This window comes from Malaclemys terrapin, chromosome 12 (genome assembly GCF_027887155.1).
Source record: "Malaclemys terrapin pileata isolate rMalTer1 chromosome 12, rMalTer1.hap1, whole genome shotgun sequence".
Taxonomy (NCBI): Eukaryota; Metazoa; Chordata; order Testudines; family Emydidae; genus Malaclemys; species Malaclemys terrapin.
The window spans coordinates 34,058,272-34,084,008 of NC_071516.1; the positions used below are offsets into that span (position 1 = coordinate 34,058,272).

At 55.0% G+C, this 25,737-nt stretch overlaps 1 protein-coding gene across 1 annotated transcript; it reads right to left on the bottom strand.

The window, feature by feature from the left end:
- Positions 1–665: 665 nt before the first annotated feature.
- On the bottom strand, positions 666–25,252 carry LOC128846744 (von Willebrand factor A domain-containing protein 5A-like). Its single transcript, XM_054045993.1, is given in 13 exon segments — positions 666–778; positions 1,193–1,319; positions 2,188–2,324; positions 4,188–4,308; positions 5,189–5,333; positions 5,491–5,579; positions 5,728–5,900; positions 11,973–12,087; positions 12,718–12,890; positions 17,529–17,612; positions 17,615–17,750; positions 19,566–19,768; positions 25,195–25,252. Coding segments are annotated over 13 exon segments (1,641 nt in total). The 3' UTR covers positions 666–698.
- Between the last annotated feature and the right edge of the window lie 485 nt (positions 25,253–25,737).

Sequence of the window (25,737 nt, forward strand, 5' to 3'; positions counted from 1 at the left end):
ACCAGTGAGGGGGTGTCAGGGGTCCGCACAGGCCCAGAGCTAAAACGTCCTGCTAAACACTGCCCTGGACGAATGCCCTGTGTCTGCCACCTGCATCCCATGTGCTCCCTGCTCTCCGGGGCTCCTCCCGGCCCCCGCCAGCCGCCCCAGCGTCTGGGTCCTGCTGCTCTGCCCCACCAGAAAGCCGGAGTGGGAGCGCTAATCCACCCGCTCAGGGCCGGCGGTCCCTGACCCTACTGGGAACCCAGTGCCCTGGGCAGTTGTGGGGAGCTCGGAGCCCGGGACCCCAGCCAAAGCCAGGCAGACAAATTTGGGGAACTGCTTTATTCCAGCGAGGGGCTGGCAGAGACAGTCTCCGCCCACAGCACCAAGGGCCTGTCTGCACAACGACCTTCCTCCGCTGTAAGTTACAGGGTTAATTTAAACTGTTTTCGTTAAACTTATGCAAACCAATTGGTTGCTCTTAATTTAGGATCCTTGGTGGTTGTGTGTGTGTGTGTGTGGGGGGGGGGGGGCTCAGTGCGGCTTGAGACCCAGGATAGCTTGGGAGGCGGGGGGTATGGGGATCGGGTGGGCTCAGTTGGGTTGGAGGCCTAGGGTAGCTGGGGGAGGAGTACGGGGATGGGGGGGGGGGCTCAGCTGGGTTGGAGGCCCAGGGTAGCTTGCGAGAGAGGGAGGGTAGAGGAATCCGGAGGGGCTCAGAGTCTGAAGATAGCAGGGCCAACGCTGCAGCCCAGCAGGGCGTTGGCGGCTTCCAGGCATTCGCTCAGCTGGGGCCCTGCAACGAGAAGAGGGTCGGAGGAGACGTCAGCCTGGGGAACAAAGGGCAAAGAGCTCACAGCCCGGGGGACTGATATTGGGGAGATGGGGGGAATGGGATGGGAAGCAAGGGGCTCGGAGCCTGTCTATCCTGGGACTGGAGGCCTCTGGGGGTCTGGCTGGGGGGCCAGAGGCTGTTAGGATGCTGGGGGGCAGGGGGCCCTGGGACCCATGGGACGCAGGATCTCAGGGCTGTGGCTGGCTGGACTGTGGGATCCCATGGAGTAGGGTTGGTGCTGTGGGCTTGGGAGATCTCGGGGGGGGGGGGGGCTGGGCTGTGGGACAGGGGAGTCTCGGGGGGGCTGGGCTATGGGGCAGGGGCTCTGTGGTCAAGGCCCTGGGCCCTGCCCCCGACCCCCCACTCCTGTCTCACCTGCTCGGCCCCACACCCAGCCCACAGCCTTGGCCTCCAGCAGCTCCCACTCGTTGCGCTGCCCCGCGGCCTGGCCGTGCAGCCAGACCACAGCCAGCACCGTGGCCCAGACGCCTGGGGCTACGTCCTGGGGCGGGGAGGGGGAAGAGACACAGCCTGAGACAGCACCCAATCTGAGGACCCCTGTCCCCCCGGAGCGCTATCCCCATCCCCCCACTCTTGGGACCCTCTGACCACCCAGCGCTGCCCCCATCTTCCCTGCCCCCAATGCTGCCCATCCTCCCACCCTGGGGACCCCCCCAGTGCTGCCCCATCCCTGCACCCAGGGGACCCCCCTGACCCACCCCAGTGCTGCCCCCAACCCCCTGCCCTGGGGACTCCTCTGCCCCCCCGAGTGCTGCCCCCATCCCCCGTCCTGGGGACCCCCCAAACCAGTGCTCCCATCCCCTCCCCAGACTCAGAGGGTTCCCAGCCCTCCTGCTTTAGCACCGTGGACCCCCTACCCAGATGCCCAGTGGGATACCCGGGGTATGGAGACAGTCTCAGAGATTGTGAGTTCAATCCTTGAGGGGGCCACTTAGGGATCTGGGGCAAAATAAGTACTTGGTTCTGCTAGTGAAGGCAGGGGGCTGGACTCAATGACCTTTCAAGGTCCCTTCCAGTTCTAGGAGATAGGATATCTCCATTTATTTATTTATGTATTTATTTATTTTATTTATAGGACCCAGCTTGGGCCTCCCCATGTCCCCCCCCCCGAGCCCTGGGCCCCCCTCGATCCAATGCTCTGATCCCCTGCAAGGGGGTTTCTAGCTCCCCGCTGTGGGCCCGTCTCCCGCACTGGGCTCCAGGGTCAGGGGTCATTTGATCCAGTCACTCTTAGATCCTGTCCCCCCCAGTCTAGGCCACACCCAGTCTCATCTAGGACCAGAGAACAGGCCCAACTCATGGCACCTGTCCCCCCTGTCTCTCCCCTCTCCTCTGCCCCCTGCACTCACCTTACTGGGCATCCTCCCCCTGGCATCGGTCTCGCTCACCCCCAGCGAGGCGGCCAGCCGGGGGTCCAGGTCCCACGAGCCATCAGCATTCTGCAGAGACACCAGCCTTAGTAGGGGAGACTCCTCCAGTGCCCACTCTAGGGAGAGACGTGGGGAAATAGCACTTGCACAGGGTTATGGGTACAGAACAGCAACGTGGCCTGTCCAGGCTGGGGGACAGCCAACAACCTTAACTGTGACCGTCCGTGCATCCTTAACTCTGCCCCTCCATGGGCATCCTTTATCTGCTCCTCTGCACCCTTAACCCCTCTGTGGGCACCCCTAAACCTGCCCCTTCCTGCACCCATGGGATGACAATTAATTTGCAGTTGGAGTTGGGAACCAAAATCCCTTGGGCCCCGTGAATGTCTCAGCCCCAGTCATTAATCTCACAACCCCAAGGTGTTTCTCAAACACAATCTGACCCCGCACTACAACCTGTGATACAGACCTACGTCCGGGGAGAGACAGAAGTGTCTAAGGGTATAGGGGAGAGGGGATGTTACAGAGTCTATACCAGGGGTCAGCAACCTTTCAGAAGTGGTGTGCCAAGTCTTCATTTATTCACTCTAATTTAAGGTTTCACGTGCCAATAATACATGTTAATGTTTTTAGAAGGTCTCTTTCTATAAGTCTATAATATATAACTAAACTATTGTTGTATGTAAAGTAAATAAGGTTTTTAAAATGTTTAAGAAGCTTCATTTAAAATTAAATTAAAATGCAGAGCCCCCCGGACTGGTGGCCAGTACCCGGGCAGTGTGAGTGCCACTGAAAATTAGCTCGCATGCTGCCTTCGGAACCTGTGCCATAAGTTGCCTACCCCTGGTCTATGCCATATTATAACCATGCTTGGGCCAGGGTTAGGAGCAGAGTTAAGGTTACCTGGGCTACAGCAACTTTGTATTTCCACAAAAAGAACAGGAGTACTTGTGGCACCTTAGAGACTAACAAATTTATTTGAGCATAAGCTTTCGTGGGCTACAGCCCACTTCATCGGATGCATAGACTGGGAACATACAGCAAGAAGATATTTATGCATCTGATGAAGTGGGCTGTAGCCCACGAAAGCTTATGCTCAAATAAATTTGTTAGTGTCTAAGGTGCCACAAGTACTCCTGTTCTTTTTGCAGATACAGACTAACACGGCTGCTACTCTGAAACCTTTGTATTTCCAGACTCTTGAAATTCAGGTTTTAAGGGGAGCCTTAACTTTAAAATTTCTGCCTTTCGTGGGCTTCTTCATTTAGAAACCAGACCGGGCCAAACACGCTCTGTGCCCCTGAACTCACCTGTACAAACATCCAAGGCTGGGCGCAGCTTCACAAGGTATTTTTGTCTGGGAATTTAGCTGTGTGCCCATTTCAGAGAAAACTGCTCAGCGACATTTCTGTTACTAAAAAGCGACTGATTACCCCCTCTGCTGCCCAGTTGCTCCCCCCCCGCCCGACTTAGCTCATTGATACAAACTCACACCCCAAATTCCAGCTTCACAAAGTTTATTGCCTGGGAGTTTCCTTATTTTTTTTCATTTTGTTGCAAGATCATTTGTGTCACGGCACTTAAAAAACCCAGCTGCGGATTGCCCCTCCCCCAGCGTCACAGCAGTGTTTTGCCCAGGAAGTTCCTTCACTTTCTATGTAGCTGTTAAACACTTGCCCAGCTCCGGGACCGTCAGGGCACATCTGTCTTGGACCTGATGAAGCGTCATCCTGGTGTTTTCCCCCCGTCCCGAGTCCTGACTGCCAGCCCCTGCCCCCCTCACCTTTCTAGGGCACAGTCTCCGGCGGGGCACCATGTCTGCAGGACTTCCTGCCCTCATGTCAGGGGCTCCCTGGCTGAGCTTTGGGATGGCGAGGGAGCCAGGAGGAGCGGCGCCGGGGGAGGAGATAGCCGGTACTGGCCATGGGGAGCTCTGGGGGGAGTGCCCCGGTGGGGGAGGAGGGGGCGGTGGTTCTCACCTGGCACATCCGAGCTGTCGTCAAAGTCGCAGTCCGTGGCACAGTCCATGGCCACATCGGAGAGCTCTTGGAACCCGTCGAAACAGAGGGACTGGATCTGGGAGGTGATGCATAAAACATCCTGCATGGAGGGTGCGGCACCGAAGTCTAGGGGGAGATGGACGGACAGAGAGGGACAGACAGAGACGCAGAGACAATCTAAGAGAGGGAAGGGAAATCCCACCCCCCCGGCACCCAGAGCCAACGCAGCATGGGACCCCTCCCCCATACCCCCCCAGCTGGGACCCCCCTCCCCACACCCAGCCCTATCCTCCTCTCTCCTAAGCTCCCTCAGAGTCAGGATATCCCCCCAGCCCATTCCCCCCAGGTTAGGACCTCCTGGATCCAGCCCCTCCCCTGCAGCTTCCCCCCAGCTGGGACCCTTCATCCAGCCCCACGGGGGGTGGGTGCTGCACCCCATGGATGAGGGCAGGATGCTGGGGAGGGGCAAGAGGCCGCCGCTAGCCAGGCCTGCTCATGACAGCGATGCGCCCGCCCCTCCAGTCCCTGCCTCAGTCTGTCTCTCTCTGTCTGGGTCCGACTGTCTGATTCTCGGTCTCTGCCCCCATCTGTTTGGGTCTCCAGTTCTTGGTCCATCTGTCCGTCCGTCCGTCCCACAGGCCCCACTCTCCTGGCTGGGATGGACCAGGCCCCACAGGCTGCTCCCTGCCCCACCCGGCCAGCGCCCGCCGCTCTCCCTCCTGCTCTCCATGACGTGCTCTACCTGCCCCCTGGCTGCAGGGCACCCCCAGAGCTGGGCGCAGCACCGGCACTGCCCCCCAACTCTACACAGAGGTACCCCTCCAGCTCCTGCCTACCATGACCTGCTCCCACCCCGAGGTGCACTGGCCCCCCCGTCAGCCCCAGTCCTACTCTGAGCCCCCACCCCAAGCCCCTGTCAGCTCCCCCCAGCACCAGCCCCTCTCCGAGCCCCCGGGACGCCCTGCGGCTGCCCCTGGTACCTGGTGCGGGTGCCCGTCCCGGCAGGGGCTGCGGTAAATGGCTCGTAGCGGCGCCAAGATCTCGGTGCCCCCCAGGTCAGCCTGGAGCTGCTGGACGCGCTGCAGGGACTCGGCCATGGTCTGTTGGGTGTATCCCACGCTCTGCCTGTAGGGGGCGCCAAGGGGTCAGGGGCCGGGACAGCTGGAGCCAGGGACATCCCGACCCCAGCTAGCCCTGCCCCCAACCCACAGACACCCCGACCCCAGCCTGCCCTGATCCCTAACCCAGCCAGCAACATGCCCCCCCACTACCCCGGACTCACGGGTAGAAGGACTCGAACCGAGACCCAAAGCCGTAGATGTTGAAATAACAGCCCAGGGGCAAACTCTTCAACAGCAGGATCAGGGTCTCCTGGGGATGGACAGACAGATGGAGTCACCCCCACGGGTCCAACCAGCCTGGGCTGCTCCCGCACCTGGTTCTGCCCCTCCCAGGCCCAGCCAGCCTGAGCTGCTCCCCTCCACAGGCCCATCTAGCGCGGCCTCCCGCCTGGCCGTACCTTGGCGCTGTCGATGCGCTGGGGGGAGCGGTCTCGGCCATCCATGGAGCACTCCATGCTGCCGGAGCGGTCCAGCAGGAAGATGAACTCCCCGACCGAGCTCTGGCCTGGCACTGCCTCGGGCAGGCTGGGCAGCAGGGTCACCATTACGGCCGGGTCGCCCATCAGGGAGCCTGTGGGGAGATGTGGCCAGCCCTAAATGGGGCCGGCATGGGGTCGAGCCCTGTGAGTCTGCGAGAGCCCGAGGCCTCCCTGACTGCCCCAGACTCCCACCCATATCCCTCCCACAACTCTGCCCTCCCCACAGATCCCCCACCATCCCCAACCCCTCAGCGCCTCCCGACTGCCCCAGAGCCCCACTCCATCCCTCTCCCCATACCTCCTTCCCCCTAGATCCAACACTGCTCCCAATTACCAGCGCCTGCCCTTCCATCCCCCGTTCATCCCCATGTCCCCAAACCTGCAGTGCACCCCAGTGTCTACCTGCTCCCAGGCACCCCGCCCTCCCACCCCCAGCTCCACCGAGACACTCCGCTCCGGTCCCCCCAGTCTCTACACACACCTCATCCCCAGCTCCTTCAACACCCGCCCATAATCATAAGAACGGCCAGACTGGGTCAAACCAAAGGTCCATCTAGCCCAGTATCTTGTCTGACAACAGTGGCCAATGCCAGGTGCCCCAGAGGGAATTAACAGAACAGGTAATCATCAAGTGATCCATCTCCTGTTGCCCATTCCCAGCTTCTGGCAAACAGAAGCTAGGGACACCACTCCTGCCCATCCTGGTTAATAGCTGTTGATGGACCTATCCTCCATGAACTTATCTAGCTCTTGGCCTCCACAACATCCTCTGGCAAGGAGTTCCACAGGTTGACTGGGCACTGTGTGAAGAAATACTCCCTTTTGTTTTCAATCCGCTGCCTATTAGTTTCATTTGGTGACCTCTGGTTCTTGTGTTATGAGGAGTAAATAACACTTCCTTATTACTTTCTCCACACCAGTCATGATTTTACAGACCTCGATCATATCCCCCCTTAGTCGTCTCTTTTCCAAGCTGAAATTTCCCAGTCTTATTAATCTCTCCTCAAACGGAAGCCATTCCATACCTCTAATAATTTTTGTTGCCCTTTTCTGAACCTTTTCCAATTCCAATATATCTTTTTTGAGATGGGGTGACCACATCCGCACACAGTATTCAATATGAGGGTGTACCATAGATTCATCTAGAGCAGCGTTTCTCAAACTGGGGTTCGCGGACCCCTGGGGGTCTGCGAGGGAACTCCATGGTGTCCGCGGGTCCCGCTGACCAACTCTTCCCGCTCCCTCAACTCCTCCACCCGGAAGCGGCTGCCAGCTCCCTGTGGCCCCTAGGGGCCTGGGCAGCCAATGAGGCTCCGCTCACCGCTCCCGCCCCTGTGCTGGCTCCACAGCTCCTATTGGCTAGGAAGGGGCAGAGCATGGACTACCCGAAAATTTTTAAATCAAAATGGGGGTCCTCAGGTGGCTAAAGTTTGAGAACTGCTAATCTAGAGGGGATACAATATTTCCTGTCTTATTATCTATCCCTTTCCTAATGATTCCTAACATTCTGTTTGCTTTTTAGATTGCCGCTGCACTTTCAGTGGATGTTTTACTCCTGGGGGAATTCGGCATCACTGCGCATGCGCAGAATTTATGTCCAGCGCAGATTTCTTTGGTTCCCTGTAAAAAAATGACTTTCTGACAGGTAAGCAAAGGGAAGCCACAAGAGCAGTCATGTGACCCTCCCCAGCCGTATGTTTCAGGTGCCCAGGGCAGCCGGCAGAGAGGTATATCACTGTGGGGCAGGGGGCGGGACTGGGAAAGACCCAGCTATTGGCTCCTACCCTGTGCTGGGGTCAGCTGCTAGTCCCAGCTGGGCTGGGGAGGACGGGACTTCCTCTTCCCCAGCATGGCAATTGGGGCTGGGTCAGATCCACCCCCAGAGTTCTCCCACAGCTGCAGGAAGCTCTGCAAACTCCCCCCCCCCCACTTCCTGCACCCATCGCTCCTCAGCTGCAGGGGGAGGGATCCCTGTACAGGCAGCTGCTCCCCCATCCGTCCAACCCCCATGCATCCAGACACCCTCATACCCAGACCCTCCTGCAGAGCCTCACCCCCCCGCACTCAGAACCTACCCTGATGAGCCCCACTCCCGCTGCACCTGGACCACCCCAACGAGCCACCTGCACTCGGATCCCCACCCCACTGAGGCCCAACCAGCTGCACCTGGATCCCCACCCCACTGAGCCACCCACACCCAGAGCCCACCCTGCTGAGCCCCAACCACCTTCACCCTAACCCCCTGCAGAGTCCCATTACCTTTGCACCCAGAACCTCCCAACAAGCTCCTGTGCATCCAGATCCCCCCCTGCAGATCCCCCACTGAGGTGCCCGCACCCAAACTGCCCCACACAGAACCCTCTCAACCCACACCTGCATCCCCCCACACTAAGCCCCTCCACACTTGGATCCTGCCTTCCTGAGCGTGCCCGCCCCACACCTGGTGCACCTGGCACAGAGGGGCAGGGCCCTGGGGTGTTTCTGGGGCAGGCCCGATCCTTGTGCTGTGTCAGGGTTGGGTGCAGCCTCACCGCTGAGTGTGTGTCCTGGGGGGAGGTGCACAGTGATCTCCCACCTCTGTGCAGCCATGCTGGAGCTGGCAAATTGATTTGACAAATAACATTTGCAGAAATTTAAAACACTGTGCGTGGAATTTTTATATTTTTGGAGCAGAATTTTTAATGTTTTGATGCAGAATGCTGCAGAAGTCATGTTTTCAGAGAACTAGCCACGATGACTCCAAGATCTCTTTCTTGAATGGCAACAGCTAATTTAGACTTCGTCATTTTATACGTATAGTTCGGATTACGTTTACCACTGTGCATCACTATGCACTTATCAACATTGAATTTCATCTGCTACTTTGTTGCTCAGTCACTCAGTTTTGTGAGGTACCTTTGTAGCTCTTCACAGTCTGCTTTGGGCTTAGCTATCTTGAGTAGCTTTGTATTTTCTGCAAATTTTGCCACCTCACTGTTTACCCCTTTTTCCAGACCATTTATGAATATGTTGAATAGGACTGGTCCCAGTACAGACCCCTGGGGGACACCACTATTTACCTCTTTCCATTCTGAAAACAGACCATTTATTCCTACTCTTGGTTTCCTATCTTTTAACCAGTTACCAATCCATGAGAGGACCTTCCCTCTTATACCATGACAACTTACCTTGCGTAAGAGCCTTTGGTGAGGGACCTTGTCAAAGGCTTTCTGAAAGGCCAAGTACACTATATGCACTCGATCACCCATGTCCACATGCTTGTTGACTCTCTCAAAACCATGTTGACTCTTCCCCAACAAATCATGTTCATCTATGTGTCTGACAATTCTGTTCTTTACTATCATTTGAACCCGTTTGCCCGATACTGAAGTCAGGCTTACCGGCCTGTAATTGCCGGGCTCACCTCTGGAGCCCTTTTCAAAAATTGGTGTCACATTAGCTATTCTCCAGTCATCTGGTACAGAAGGTGATTTAAATGATAGGTTACAGACCATAGTTAGTAGTCCTGCAATTTCACATTTGAGTTCCTTCAGAACTCTTGGGTGAATTCCATCTGGTCCTGGTGACTTATTACTGTTTAGTTTATCAATTTGTTCCAAAACCTCCTCTAATGACACCTCAATCTGGGACCATTCCTCAGATCAGTCACCTAATAAGAATGGCTCAGGTTTGGGAATCTCCCTTACATCCTCAGCTGTGAAGACCAATGCAAATTCATTTAGTTTCTCCACAATGTCCTTATCCTCCTTGAGTGCTCCTTTAGCATCTCAATCATCCAGTGGCCCCACTGGTTAACTGGCTTCCTGGTTCTGACGTACTTAAGAAACATTTTTGCTATTACTTTTTGAATCTTTGGCTAACTGTTCTTCACATTCTTTTTTGGCCTTTCTAATTATATTTTTACATTTCACTTGCCAGAATTTATGCTCCTTTCTATTTTCCCCACTAGGATTTAACTTCCACTTTTTAAAGGATGCCTTTTTGCCTCTCACTGCTTCTTTTATTTTGTTGTTTAGCCATGGTGGCACTTTTTTGGTTCTCACTGTTTTTTAATTTGAGGTATACGTATAAGTTGAGCCTCTCTTCTGGTGTCTTTAAAAAGTTTCCATGTACCTTGCAGGGATTTCACTTCTGGCGCTGTACCTTTTCATTTCTGCTTAACTTCCTCATCTTTGTGTAGTTCCCCTTTCTGAAATTAAATGCTACCATGGTGGGCTGCTATGGTGTTTTCCCGACCACAGGGATGTTAAATTTAATTATATTATGCTCAAAATTACCAAGCGGCCCAGGTATTTTCACCTCTTGGACCAGATCTTGTGCTCCACTAAGGACTAATTAAGAATTGCCTCTCCTCTTGTGGGTTCCAGGACTAGTCATTTAAGGTGTAAAGAAACTATCTCTGCAATCCGTCCTGAGGTGACATGTACCCAGTCAATATGGGGATAGTTGAAATCCCCCATTATTATTACTGAGTGTAACCCCTGTGGGGTTTAGAGAGCATGGCCTCTTTAAATCTTTTTCCAAAGGGGGAGGGGGAGAGTAAGAAAAAAGGAGGGAAACTCCAGGGGGCAGCGCTGGAGCTCCAGGGAGGGGGAGAGGCAGCCTGAGGCCCTGGAAAAGTGAAGCAGCAGAGAACCTGCCTGAAGCCTGGGAAGGACAGGGCTGATCAGGACAGGAGCCAGGAGGAGCACTGTGCAAGGGAAGACTCGCCGGAGAAGGACAGGCCGGAGCTGGACCCAGTATCACTGCTGCCCAGAGCTGCATGGGGCTGTGAGTACTGGGGCTTGGGACTCTGCATTGGGAACAAGGAGGGAGGCTGTAGCTAGTTAAGTGGGGAGGTGGTTGCTCTGTGTGGCTTTGCAGAGAGCGGCAGAAGAGGGCACCAGAGGGGTTTGTTGGGGGAAAGTTCACTGGCGCTGAAGACGACCAGGAGCACCCAAGACTCACCACTGGACTGGAACTTTGCTCAGGACTCCTGAACTCTGTGCGCAGACACATTGCTCAGTGTCTGCCCTTCCAGACTGTGCTACCACTGGGCCTGTGGGGCTTTGGCTTGGATGCAACCCTGTTCTACTGCTCCCCCCTATATTTCCCCTTGTTGTTTTTCTCCTCTTATCCCTCTGTAAATAAATATTTCCCTTGTTATATCCACTGTACTTTTCCTGTGGGGGTGTGTGTTCACTCTGGGGGGGTTGGAACAGGTGCCCCTGGGCTGGAGGGGATTTTTCCTGCTGCATTCCTGCGCGCACCTTCTCTTGGCCAGAGCTGCCTGCAGAGCAGACTCCATCTTGGCCACCAGGGCGCTAAAGTTACATGAGTTTTTTATTTTAATAGTTTCTCTACTTTCCCTGAGCATTTCACAGTCACTATCACCATCCTGGTCAGGTGGTCAGTAGTATATCCCTACTGCTATATTCTTATTATTCAAGCATGGAATTACTATCCATAGAGATTCTATGGTAAAGTTTTGTTCATTTAAGATTTGTACTTCATTTGATTCAACGCTTTCTTTCACATATAGTGCCACTCCCCCACCAGCACGACCTGTTCTGTCCGTCTGATATATTTTGTACTCTGGTATTACTGTGTCCCCTTGATTATCCTCATTCCACCAAGTTTCTGTGATGCCTTTTATATCAATACCCTCATTTAATACAAGGCACCCAAGTTCATCCATCTTATTATTTAGAATTCTAGCACTGGTATATAAGCACTTTAAAAACTTGTCACTTTTTAGCTGTCTGCCATTACGTGATGTAATCGAATGGGACTTTCTTTCATTTGACTCTTCCTCATCAGATCCTAGCTGTATTTTATCATCGTCCATCCTCTCCTCCGTACTGGGACATAGAGAGTCTCCATCAATAAATCCTCCCTCTGTCCGAACCACGTGCTCCTCACTACCTGTCGGCTTCCCCCCAGCTCTTAGTTTAAAATCTGCTCTATGACCTTTTTAACCCTGCTCCCACATTCCCCCAGCACCTCTCTGAGCACGCACCCCCATCAGCCCTAGGACCTCCCATTCCCTACCATCCCCCTCATTGCCCCAGGCTCCACGACTCCAAGTCACCACCCAGAACACCCCTCCTCCACATCCCCAGCCCATGGACCTCCCCATTCCCACCCCTCCAGCCGGGGCAGCAGGGTGCAGGATCCCCCCTCACCTGGCTCTGCTCCGGGCAACCCGACCTCCAGCACCGCGCTGGGTTTGTGCGACTCCGCGTAATACACCAGCAGCTCCACGTCTCGGTCCCACGGGGGGGCCTCAGCCAGAGACACCTGGTGGGGCGACAGACTCCATCACTTCCCCATGGCTCCTGGGGGGCAGGGTCCTGCTGGCTCTCGCGCCCAGCTCAGTGCCCATCATGCAGCCGGGGGGAGGAAGCAACTCCGGGTTAGGAGAGAGGGAGAGAGGGAAAAACACCCCAAAGGCAACACGGGGACTTGGCTCTTCTTGCAGAAAACACTGCGAAAACTCTGACTTTGTTTGGCTAAATCTTTCCAATTTGGGGGTGATATTTTCCTGCCCCCCCCATTTTCTCCCATTCAAAATCAAGGAGAGGGAAACTCCCAGAAAGCAAAGGGAACCAGGACCCCTTGAATGTCCAGGATTTCACCCCCATGGGCTGGTCTCAGCCCCTTGAGATTTTCCCCAGAGAACATGGGCAATTTCCTGGATCTGTTGGTGTCGCTCAACCTTCTTCCCTGCCCCCGCGCCTTCTGGGACCCACCTCCTTCCCTGCCCCAGAGCTCCCACCCCTGTATATGTCCACCTAGGACCCACGCCCCATCCCCTGGCATCTACCCCTCAGCCCAGAGCCCCATCACCCCCCTGTTCAGAGCTGCCCCCCACATACTGGCCCTGCCAGTGGGGATAGCTGGGACCCAGGTGTCCGGGCGAGCCCTTACCTGGGCGGTGGTCCGGTTCCCAGCCGTGTAGCTCAGGGGGGTGAGAGAGCAGTTGGAGAGCACACGGTCGATGCTGTGGGGCGACTGCAGCGTGGCGCTCAGGCTCAGGGTATAGGGCAGCTCCCCCTGGGGGACTCGCGGGACCCCCTGGGTGACGTCCTCCCCATCCCACCCTGCAGAGAGAGAGACGGAGTGAGCATGGGGCCCAGGCAGAGAAAGATGCATCCTGGAGGCAAATGCCTGGCTGCGAAAATGGTGTCGCCAGGAGGGCTTTGGCTTCCTTGAGCATGGGATGCTGTTCCAGGAAGAAGGACTGCTAAGCAGAGATGGGGCCCACCTAGGGAGGAAGGGGAAGAGCATATTTGGCTACAGACTGGCTAACCTAGTGAGGAGGGCTTTAAACTGGGTTTGAAGGGGGCAGGTGACTAAAACCCACAGGTAAGTCAACAACATGGAGACCTGGGAGAAGGGTCGGAATTTGGGTGGAGAATGGGCTGTTACAGCAGAGATAAAGGAGAGACAAGACAGAATGGGGGGGGGGGGGCAGAGAGAATCAAATCAGTATCTCAGATGTCTGTATACTAATGCGAGAAGTATGGGGAATAAGCAGGAAGAACTCGTAATGCTAGTAAATAAACGCAACTATGACATAGTTGGCATCACAGAGACTTGGTGGGATAATACGCATGACTGGAATATTGGGATAGAAGGGTACAGCTTGCTCAGGAAGGACAGGCAGGGAAAAAACGGAGGTATTGCCTTATATATTAAAAATGTGCATACCTGGACTGAGATTGAGATGGAAATAGGAGACAGACTTGTTGAAAGTCTCTGAGTAAGGATAAAAGGGGTAAAAAACAAGGGTGATGTCAGGGTAGGGGTCTACTACAGACCATCTAACCAGGATGTGGTGGATGAGGCTTTTTTTAAACAGCTAACAAAATCATCAAAAGCCCAGGACTTGGTGGTGGAGGGTGACTTCAACTACTCAGACATCAGACATTCTCTGTTGGGAAAATAACACAGCAGGGCACAGATTATCCAACAAGTTATTGGAATGTATTGGAGACAATTTTTTATTTCAGAAGGTGGAGAAAGCTACTAGTGGGGAGGCTGTTCTAGATTTGATTTTGACAAAGAGGGAGGAACTGGTTGAGAATCTGAAAGTGGAAGGCAGCTTGGGTGAAAGTGATCATGAAATGGTAGAGTTCATGATTCTAAGGAATGGTAGGAGGGAGAACAGCAAAATAAAGACAATGGATTTCAAGAAGGCAGACTTAAGAAACTCAGGGAGTTGGCAGATAAGGTCCCATGGGAAGTGAGTCTAAAGGGAAAAACAACTGGAGTCAGTTGGCAGTTTTTCAAAGAGACAGTATTAAGCGCACACGAGAGGAAACTATCCCAATGCGTAGGAAAGATAGGAAGTATGGCAAGAGACTACCCTGGCGTAACCAGGAGATCTTCAGTGATCTAAAAATCAAAAGAGTCCTACAAAAAGTGGAAACTAGGTTTAATTACAAAGGATGAATATAAACAAATAACACAAGTATGTAGGGACAAAATTAGAAAGGCCAAGGCACAAAATGAAGGACAAGGTAGGCCCATTACTCAGTGAGGGGGGCAAAAGAATAACAGAAAATGTGGAAATGGCAGAGGTTCTTAATGACTTATTTGTTTCGGTTTTCACCAAGAAGGTTGGTGGTGATTGGACGTCTAACATAGTGAATACCAGGGAAAATGAGGTAGAGATCAGAAGAGGCTAAAATAGGGAAAGAACAAGTTAAAAATTACTTAGACAAATTAGTTGTCTTCAAGTCACCAGGGCCTGATGAAATGCATCCTAGAATACTCCAGGAGCTGACTGAGAAGATACCTGAGCCATTAGCAATTATCTTTGCAAAGTCATGGAAGATGGGAGAGATGAAAAGGATAAATCTAGTGCCTATCTTTAAAAAGAGAAAGAAGGACAACCTGGGAAATTACAGACCAGTCAACTTAACTTCTGTACCCGGAAAGATAATGGAGCAAATAATTACACAATCAATTGCAAACACCTAGAAGATAATAAGGTGATAAGTAACAGTCACCATGGATTTGTCAAAAACAAATTGTGTCAAACCAACGTGATAGCTTTCTTTGACAGGGAAACAAGCCTTGTGGATAGGGGGAAGGGGTAGATGTGGTATATCTTGCCTTTAGTAAAGCTTTTGATGCTGTCTCCCATGACCTTCTTTTAAACAAACTAGGGATACACAACCTAGATGGAGCTACTATAAGGTGGGTGGAAAACTGTTCCCAGAGAGTAGTTATCAGTGGTTCACAGTCATGCTGGAAGGGCATAACGAGTGGGGTCCCAAATAGGGTGACCAGATCACCCAAGTCAAATATTGGGACGCGGAGGGGGGGGGGGAGGGTGACGCGGAGGGGGGGGCGTGGCGGGGGGCGGGGCCAAAAAAAAACCCTTCCTCCGCAAGCGCTGGAGGGAGGCCCGGGAGACTCAGGGGAAGCGAGACTCAGAGGGAGCGCGGGGCCAGGGTGAGTAAGAGTCCGGCCTGGTCCCGAGCAGGCAGGACTCAGTTGGGTGGTAGGGAGAGAAGGGGGGCGGCCCGCGGGGCCAGGCGGCGGCTGTTCTCCCCCCCGGGCAGCGGGACTCGGGAGCAGCCGCTGCTGCAGCTCCCACTGCCGCGGGGGAGGAAGCGGCCATGGCGCTTGGCGGCTGCGGCTCTTGCGCCCCTGAACCCCCCGAGCCGGGGCCTGCTGCGGGGACCCAGCAGCGCGCACGCTGCGCCCAGCCCAGCCCCTGGCCAGGTGCGTCTGGGCTGCTGCCCAGCTGGTGCTATCGCGCGGCGGTCCCGGAGTGGGGGTAGCAGGCCCCAGCCCCCCAGTCCCGCTCGGGTCCCGCAGGGGAACGAACGGGGCTGGGCTGCTGATGCCTCCGCCCCGGGGCCGCCGTGCGATAGCACCAGCTGGGCAGCCCAGACGCGACCGGCCAGGGGCTGGGCGCAGCGTGTGCGCTACTGGGTCCCTGCAGCAGGCCCGGGGGGTTCGGGGGCGCCAGAGCCGCAGCCGCCAAGCGCCATGGCCACTTCCTCCCCCGCGGCAGTGGGAGCTGCAGCAGCGGCTGCTCCCGAGTCCCGCTGCCCGGGGGGGAGAACAGCCGCCGCCTGGCCCCGCGGGCCGCCCCCCTCCTCTCCCTACCACCCAACTGAGTCCTGCCTGCTGGGGACCAGGCCGGACTCTTACTCACCCCAGCCCCGCGCTTCCTCTGAGTCTCGCTTCCCCCTAGTCTCCCGGGCCTCCCTCCAGCGCTTGCAGAGGGAGGAGGAATGGTGAGCCCGGGGAAGAGGCGGGGATTCGGGGAGGGAGCCAATCGGGGGACGAGGGGGCGGAGTTGGGATGGGGGGGGGGCGCGAGCACTTCCGGGCTCCAGGCTCCGACGCATTTCCTTGTTTGTCCAGTGTCCCGACCGCACGTCGGATGGGACGCGGGACAAACAAGGAAATATCGGGACAGTCCCGATAAAATCGGGATGTCTGGTCACCCTAGTCACAAATGGATCAGTTCTGGGTCCGGTTCTGTTCAATATCTTCATCAATGATTTAGATAATGGCATAGAGAGTACACTTATAAAGTTTGCGGAATACACCAAGACGGGAGGGGTTGCAAGTGCTTTGGAGGATAGGATTAAAATTCAAAATGATCTGGACAAACTGGAGAAATGGTCTGAAGGACAAATGCAAAGTACTCCACTTAGGAAGGAACAATGGGTTGCACACATACAGAATGGGAAATGACTGCCTATGAAGAAGTACTGCGGAAAGGGATCTGGGAGTCACAGTGGATCACAAGGTAAATATGAGTCAACAGTGTAACACTGCTGCAAAAAAAGTGAACATCATTCTGGGCTATATTAGCAGGAGTGTTGTAAGCAAGACACGAGAAGTAATTCTTCCTCTCTACTTTGCTCTGATTAGGCCTCAACTGGACTACTGTGTCACATTTCAGGAAGGACGTGGACAAATTGGAGAGAGTCCAGAGAAGAGTAACAAAAATGATTAAAGGTCTAGAAAACATGACTTATGAGGGAAGATTGAAAACACTGGGTTTGTTTAGTCTGGAGAAGAGAAGACTGAGAGGGGACATGATAACAGTTTTCAAGTATGTAAAAGATTGTTACAAGGAGGAGGAAGAAAAATTGTTTTTCTTAACCTCTGAGGATAGGACAAGAAGCAATGGACTTAAATTGCAGGAAGGGTGATTTAGGTTGAACATTAGGAAAAACTTCCTATCTGGGTGGTTAAACACTGGAATAAATTGCCTAAGGAGGTTGTGGAATCTCCATCATTGGCGATTTCTAAGAGCAGGTTAGACAAACACCTCTCAGGAATGGTTTAGATAATTAATCCTGCCACGAGTGCAGGGGACTGGACTAGATGACCTTGCGAGATCCCTTCCAGTCCTATGATTCTATGGGAGGAATGGGCTATTGAGAGGCATGGGGGGATGCTGGGAGGTCGGGAGAGGGCTGGGGGGGGGGTCATCTACCCTGGGGTAGGGATTGCAGGGCTGGGGTGGCGCTTACCATGGGGCACATAGTAGTGGCCTATGGGTCTATGAGGGTCCATGTGGGTCTTTCCCTGTGGGGTACGTAGCAGGGGTAGGGAGTCTCGGGGGGTTACAGGCTGTGGGTCACTCACTGTAGGGTGCGCAGTGGGGTTTGGGGGACGACCAGGCAGTCTAAAGTGGCAGGGGAATCTGTGGGTCTCACCATGCGGCACGTGGGCGGGAGCAGGGAGATCTGTGGATCTCACCATGGGGCGTGTAGCGGGGGCACAGCACAGCTGGCAACACGTAGCGGGTGGCTCCATCGGGCTCCAGCGGCAGCTCGCAGACTAGTGCAGGGTCAGCTCCGCCTCCTCCCCAGGGGGCAGGTTACCCAGGGAGCAGCTGAAAACGTCGCCCCCGGCCCCCTCCTGCTGCAGCAAGAACGAGCTCTGCCCCCCGGCCAGCACATCTCCGTACAGCTCTTGTGCCTGCTGGAGAGATAGGGTCATCCCAAGATCCCCCTGGCCCCTGAGATCCCCCTGCCCCACCCCCTGGCCAGCACATCCTCATACAGGTTACTTCTGGGGGAATTCTGCACCACTGGGTAGGTGCAGAATTCATGTCTGGCACAGAATTCTGCCCCCCCCCCCCCCGGCCATCCCAAGAAGTGCTGCAGTTCCACCTTTCACCCTCCAGAGGCCGCTGTGGCACCAGAACAGTCAGGAATTGGTTGCGTTAATCACAGCACCCTGCCCGCAGAGCCAGGTTAGGACAGAGTGGGGCACACAGGGCTGCGGGGGGGGGGGGGGGAAGTGGGTGTCACAGAGAGGGGTTCAGAACGGCTGGTGGGGGCAGAGACTGGGCTGTGGGCTCAGGAGCTAGTGGGGTGAGTGACACCATTGAGCCAGGGACTGAATGGGAGGGGGGCTGCAGGGCCACACGGGAACAGGGGGGTAGGAGGGTGCAAAGCCCAGGGCCGGCTTTAGGAAGTGCGGGGCCCGATTCTAATAGTTTCGATGGGGCCCTGGCAGGGATGACTCACCCGGCGGCACTCCGGGTCTTTGGCGGCACTTCGGCGGCAGGTCCTTCACTCGCTCCGAGTCTTCGGCGGCACTGGAGGACCCACCGCCGAAGTGCCGCTGAAAACACGGAGCCACTGGTTGAGTAAAAATTAAAAAGGCACCTAAGTCAGCGTGGGGCCCTCTTAGGTGCGGGGCCTGATTGGGGGGAATTGGCCTATATCCGGCCCTGGCAGGGCCACACGGGAACAGTGGAAGGGGGCTGCAGGGCCACACGGGAACAGGGGAAGGAGGATGCAGTGACACACAGGGATGGGGGAGGAGGCTGCAGAGATTGATGGAGGGTGTGGAGACAGGGGCAGATGTGCCTGACTGAATGGGAAAGGGTCTGCATGGGGGAGGCTCCCTAACTCCCTAACAATCCCTCCCCCCAAAAAAACCTGTTCCATATTTCTCCCACCCACACCCAACAATCCTCAAGGTTCACTCCTTCCCGCTCCCTCAACTCCTCCATTACCCCTGACTCCCCCAAACCTTTGCGCTGCTTCTGAGGGGGGGCAGGAAATCCGGTTCTATATTGTAGTTTAAATGAATTCTTACACAAAGTTCTGTATGAATAGGCCTAGAAAGGAATCTATTCTTGGAAAAAAATTACCAGAATCTTTTTTTTGGTCTTTGTTGTTACAGACGTACTTGCCGACACTAGTTTGAAATGAATTACCAAAATAATGGAAACTGGCATGATTACACTGTGTTATTTTGACAAAAAAATGCAGAATTTTAAAATATTGCGCACAGAATTTTAAGTTTTTTGATGCCTAATTCCCCCAGGGGTAACAACTCCTGCACCTCCTGGAGAGACAGGATCAGCCCGAGATCTACCTATCCATGAGATCCCCCTGCCAGCGTGTCCCCGTACAGCTGCTGCACCTGCTGGAAGAGACGGGGTGACCCCGAGAACCCCTGCTCCCTGACATTCCCCTGACCCTGGCCAACACAGCCCCCTACAGCTCCTGCGTATGCCAGGAGAGATGGGAAAGGGGTCACACCGAGATCCCCCTTCCCCCGACATCCCCCTTCCCTGCCCCCTGGCCAGCGTGTCAGTATATAGCTCCTGCGCCTGCTGGGAGAGATGGGGTCACTGCGAGGTCCCCCTGCCTCCCAGCCTGTGGGTACCCGTACAGCTCCTGTGCCTGCTGGGAGAGAAGGGGTTACCCTGAGATCCCCCCCAGCCCTGCCCCCCTGGTACCATCTCTCCCCCACGGGATCCCTGCCCCCCAGTACCTGTTTCTTCTCGCGGAGCTGGGCCTCGATGCAGGCGCCCCCCAGGCGGGCCTGGAAGGCGTAGACAGCCGCCTCGGCATCCACAGGGAACACGAACACGGCCTCCACGGGCCCCGGCTCATCGTTCCCGTAGAGCAGCTCGCAGCCCACGTCCGCCACGAAGCCTCGGATGAGCACCGTCAGCGAGCCACTGCGCAGGGACACTGGGGTAAAGGGGATGTCAGCCACAGGCCCCTCTGCATATAAACTCTATATGCATCCGAAGAAGTGGGTTGTAGCCCACGAAAGCTTATGCTCTAATAAATTTGTTAGTCTCTAAGGTGCCACATTTCAGAGTAACAGCCGTGTTAGTCTGTATCCGCAAAAAGAAGAACAGGAGTACTTGTGGCACCTTAGAGACTAACAAATTTATTAGAGCATAAGCTTTCGTGGACTACAGCCCACCTCTTCGGATGCATATAGAATGGAACATATATTGAGGAGATATATATACACACATACAGAGAGCATAAACAGGTGGGAGTTGTCTTACCAACTCTGAGAGGCCAATTAATTAAGAGAAAAAAAACTTTTGAAGTGATAATCAAGATAGCCCAGTACAGACAGTTTGATAATAAGTGTGAGAGTACTTACAAGGGGAGATAGAGTCAATGTTTGTAATGGCTCAGCCATTCCCAGTCCTTATTCAAACCGGAGTTGATTGTGTCTAGTTTGCATATCAATTCTAGCTCAGCAGTCTCTCTTTGGAGTCTGTTTTTGAAGTTTTTCTGTTGTAATATAGCCACCCGCAGGTCTGTCACTGAATGACCAGACAGGTTAAAGTGTTCTCCCACTGGTTTTTGAGTATTTTGATTCCTGATGTCAGATTTGTGTCCATTAATTCTTTTGCGTAGAGACTGTCCGGTTTGGCCAATGTACATGGCAGAAGGGCATTGCTGGCACATGATGGCATATATCACATTGGTAGATGTGCAGGTGAACGAGCCCCTGATGGTATGGCTGATGTGATTAGGTCCTAGGATGATGTCACTTGAATAGATATGTGGACAGAGTTGGCATCGGGGTTTGTTACAAGGATAGGTTCCTGGGTTAGTGGTTTTGTTCAGTGATGTGTGGTTGCTGGTGAGTATTTGCTTTAGGTTGGGGGGTTGTCTGTAAGCGAGGACAGGTCTGTCTCCCAAGATCTGTGAGAGTAAAGGATCATCTTTCAGGATAGGTTGTAGATCTCTGATGATGCGCTGGAGAGGTTTTAGTTGGGGGCTGAAGGTGACAGCTAGTGGTGTTCTGTTATTTTCTTTGTTGGGCCTGTCTTGTAGGAGGTGACTTCTGGGTACTCGTTTGGCTCTGTCAATCTGTTTTTTCACTTCAGCAGGTGGGTATTGTAGTTTTAAGAATGCTTGAAAGAGATCTTGTAGGTGCTTGTCTCTATCCGAGGGATTGGAGCAAATGCGGTTATATCTTAGAGCTTGGCTGTAGACAATGGATGGTGTGGTGTGTCCTGGATGGAAGCTGGAGGCATGTAGGTTAAGTGTAGCGGTCAGTAGGTTTCCGGTATAGGGTGGTATTGATGTGACCATCGCTTATTAGCACAGTAGTGTCCAGGAAATGGACCGCTTGTGTGGATTGATCTAGGCTGAGGTTGATGGTGGGATGGAAATTATTGAAATCATGGTGAAATTCCTCAAGGGCTTCTTTTCCATGGGTCCAGATGATGAAGATGTCATCAATGTAGCGCAAGTAGAGTAGGGGCGTTAGGGGACGAGAGCTAAGGAAGCGTTGTTCAAAATACTTTATGTGAAAGGGGTCACCAGTAAAAAAGTTGGAGGGCCACTGCCATAACTCAAACAGGAGGAATGTCATTGTGTAGACAGGCCTTTGGTGCTGGGGGTGGGGACCATCTCTGCGAGTTCCTCACTGGAATAAAGTAGTGTGACACTCTACACCCCGGGGGAGTGCCCTGTAACCCCCATATTCATCATTTGTATATAGTTGTGATATTGCATATAAAGCGGGCTTTGTAAAGTATCACGGGAAAGGTTATGATCTGCTGAAACCCACTGTTCCATCTAAATATGTGGATCACTAATGCATATGAAGTTATGAGAATTGTGTTGCATGGTTGTCACTAAAACATGCTGTGGGTTTGGGAATCTCCAAAGCACCTTGGCCATTTGGATGTATGATTCCCATTCAGATACCTGGGAACCAGGCGCCCAGCCCCCCAGCAGCTTGGGAACCTCCGGCCCCGCCTAGAGCAAAGATACAGTGGCGTTGTAAAGTGAAGGGGAAGCAGCAAACACTCTCCCCCCCACACAGAGCCCCCCCCAGCGCTTTGCCTGGCTGCTTCTGTCTGTGCGCTGACACTGACAGCCGTGTGGGTTCCGGCAGCCGAGTCTCCTGTGCTGAGCCCCAGCGGCTGTTGGGCCAGGCCCTGCTGCTCCAGCCCAGGGCATTGAAATTGGAAGGAAGAATTCTAGAGAGAAAAGACGGGGGGAGATTTTCCAGGCCCAGATGGCAGCCGGGTGCCCAGCTACCCCGGACAGTCTAGAGAGACGCGGGTTGTTATCCTGATATGTAACAGCGATAAACCCAGGGGAGCTGGTGCCCAGCCCAGGCCTAGGGGTGGGCCAAACCCCCACCTCTGAGCCCAGGAACAGGGTCGGGGCAGGCAGAATCTAGGCTCTTTGTAGATCGCCAGACAGAAAGCTCCGTGAAGGTGAAGTTCAAGGTTCGGGGTGGTGCCTGTCCCTGCGGGGTAAGAAATATCCCATGACTGGTGCCAGGATCCCCACAGCACGTGTAGCAAATCCCAGAGACTTCCCATCCCCATGACACTGAAAAGAAATGCAAACCCATTCAGCCAGGAAACGCAGAGCATGGTCCCCAAATGCCCTTAACTCTGCCCGGGGCCGGCACAGGATCTTACGATTCAGACAGAGGTGCCCAAATCCCACTTCCAGCTCTGACCCATGTTCAGGCTCCCCTGGCGTTCCCCAAACCCCGCTCAGCTGCTGCCGAGCCCTGTGAACTCCCTGTCAGGGTCCCTACAGCACCTCCATTTCTGCCCCAGGACCTGCACCTCCTGGGGGTGCCCAGGCTCTCGGCCCCACATCCAGCCCCGGGGGAGGCTCCAAGCCGCTGTCGCGATGCCGGATCCAGTGGCTGTGCTCTGATCTCCGGCTGTCTCCTTATGGCTTGTACCCCAGGGGTTCGGTCACTCGCCCCAGTTCAGCTCCCCGCCCTGCTGGCTGGGGAGAGACCAGGAGTGTGGGCCTCTCACCTGGCTGCAGCACCCGAACCCAGAGCTCCGGGCTAACCCGGGGAGGCTCCAGCCGGAGCTGTTTCACTCTGGATCATAACTCACTAGTCAGGGGACGGGTTCCTGCTCTCCCGCCCCCGGGGAGCTCTGAGGCACCAGGCTCCAGTGTTACTCGCTCGCTCTCTGGCCGAATGGCTCCTCTTAGCCATTCCCTATGGCAGTTTCTGGGGCAACACCTGCAGCTCAGAGGTCGGTGCGCTCTCCTGCACGGCAGCTCCCGGGGGACACCCGCAGCTCATTCACCCACTGCTTTCCCCTCAGCCTTTCTGGCTCCCCACTCTGGCTTTGCCAGCTCAGACGCCCTCCTCCCAGGCAGGTAGAAACCACAGACTCCACTCCATAGCGCCAAACATGCCTCCCTTGGCCCCGTGAGTGACTGCAGAACACGTCCCTGCAGCCCCTGTCTGCTCGCAGCTCCTGGGCCCCTGCTGTTCCCGGCCAGCTGAGCTGTGAGAGCGGGGAGTTGCCCTGAGTGTGACCAACGCTGCCTGAGTTTGCAGAGAGCCTGAGCCCATTGCTCCAAGAGGCGGGCCATGAGTCCCAAAGGGATGTGCTTGGTGAGTCTTACTTGAGATAGGAAGGGGGGAGGGAAGGGAGCATTTGCCAGTGAGTCTGAAATGAAATGTGTCAGAAATAGCAACAAATAAATAAATAAACAATACAAATCAGTTTTATCCCCCAGGGTTTTGTTTCACATTCTGTCTGACAAATGACAGTTGAGAGGCAATGAGGCCAGGGCGGCCTGGGGATCACCACTGAGATTTTTAGTGTCATCAAACAGATTTCTGGGGGGAAACTCTGGGTGAGTTTGCTGCCCACCCAGGGCTGGGCTTTGGGGGCCCCTGGGGTGCACATGATGGGGGTCTTGCTTGTCTGGCAGGTCGGACCCTCATCTAATTTTTTACATGTATGTGCAGAATGAATTTTGTTATGTGCAGCAATATGGAGGTGATGTGTGGTGGGGGTGGGGCCCAGGGGTTTGGAGTGTGGGAGGGGGCTCAGGGCTGGGGCAGAGAGTTGGGATGTGGGCTCTGGCTGGGGATGCAGGCTCTGGGGATGAGTTTGGGTGAGGTAGGGGGCTCATGGTGGTGGCAGAATGTTGAGGTGTGGGATAAGATGAGAGCTCTGGCTGGGGGTGTGGGTTCCGGGGGTGGGACTTTCCCGATATCCGCCTGCAGCGCTGACTCGGCTTTTTGTTTGTTTGGTTTTTTTGCATCCCTCCTATGTGTCCCGATATTTTCTTTCCCTCTTCTGGTCACCCTAGGTGCAGACTGCCCTGGGGAGAGAGGTCTCCCCCCAGCCCTCTCTCCCTGCAGCAGCTTGGGACCGGGCCGAGGGAGAGGCACCTCTCCGTGGCAGCTCCTGCGCGGCCCTTGGTAGCCAGCTGCACGGCTGTGCAGCTTAGAGGGAACTTAGGTCTCTGGAGCCCCTCTTGGTCATGGCAGCTCTGGCGTTCCTCACCCCTGCCTGGCACCCTTAGATCCCTGCTCCTCAATGGAGACTCCCCATGGGCTCAGAGCTGGGTTCCTGCTGCTGGAGAACCCAGCCCTCTGCCGGCCTTTCACTCCCACCAGGCTCAGGCCGGCCGGTTCCGTGGCAGGAGCCCCCAGCTGTGGCCAGGGATGGACTTCGCAGTCTCAGGGCGGGGGGTTCATGGCAGCCCCAGGTGAAGGTAAATAGCAGCACCCCCCACTTGGAACGGCCGCTGTGCAAACCTCTTCTGTTCTCTGCAGGGTGACACCCTAGCTGGGTGAACAACCCCCCAGTGACCCACCTGGGTTCCCTGCAGCTCGGCACTGCTCCAGGCCCCCCCCCGGGGCTGGGGATAGAACCCAGGAGTCCTGGCTCCATGCCCCCCCGGCTTAACCCACTAGTCCCCATTCCCCACCCAGAGCCAGGGATAGAACCCAGGAGTCCTGGCTCCCAGCCTCCCCGCACTCTAACCGCTAGCTCCTCCCCTGGGCTCTGACTGAACCCCCACCCTTCCTTCTGTCTGTCCATCCATCCTCAGCCCCCCATGTGCTCTGTCCATCCCCACTTCCCTCCTTCCATCTGTCTGTCTGTCCATACATCCCCATACACCGCCCTCTACATTTCTCCACCCATCCCCCATCGCTGGCTGGCACCGTGTGCGGGGAGGGGGGCCCGAGAGGAGCCATCACTGTGATCTCTGAGCTAGGCCCTCTAAGCCTGTGGGACTCTCTGCCACAGGACTTGGCTGAGCAGGGAGGTGGGGCTGGAGTCTCGGAGCCATTGCTGGTGGTGGGGCACCCTGTACCTGTCAGTTTTTATAGGAACCCCGTATCTCACCCCGCTTCCCCTGCACAGAACCCCCGACCCTGGAGCTGAGATGACGCTCCAGGGTCATCGGACCCTCCTCGGGGAAGGCAGCGCGGCTGGGATGGACAATGGGCCTGCCAGTGAAATGGCCCCCAGAGGGCAGCAAAGGGTCAGGAAGGAGCGAGGGGCAGTTTGGAGACACCCCCAGCCCCAATTCAGTGTGTGTGGGGGGGGGGGGGCAGTTTGCAGACACGCCCTAGCACAGTGGTTCTCAACCAGGGGTACATCTACCACTGGGGATACACAGAGATCTTCCAGGGGGTACCTCAACTCATCTAGAGATTTGCCTAATTTTACAACAGGCGACATAAAAAGCACCAGCGAAGTCGGTACAAACGAACATTTCATACAGCCAATGCCTTGTTTATACTGCTCTGTACACAGTACACTGAAATGTCCGTACGAGATTTATATTCCGATCGATTGATTTTCTAATTGTCTGGGAAAAGGGCACAGGGCAGCCATTGGGGAGTCACAGTGTGCTGGGGCACGTTTGCATTTTACTGTCTGATT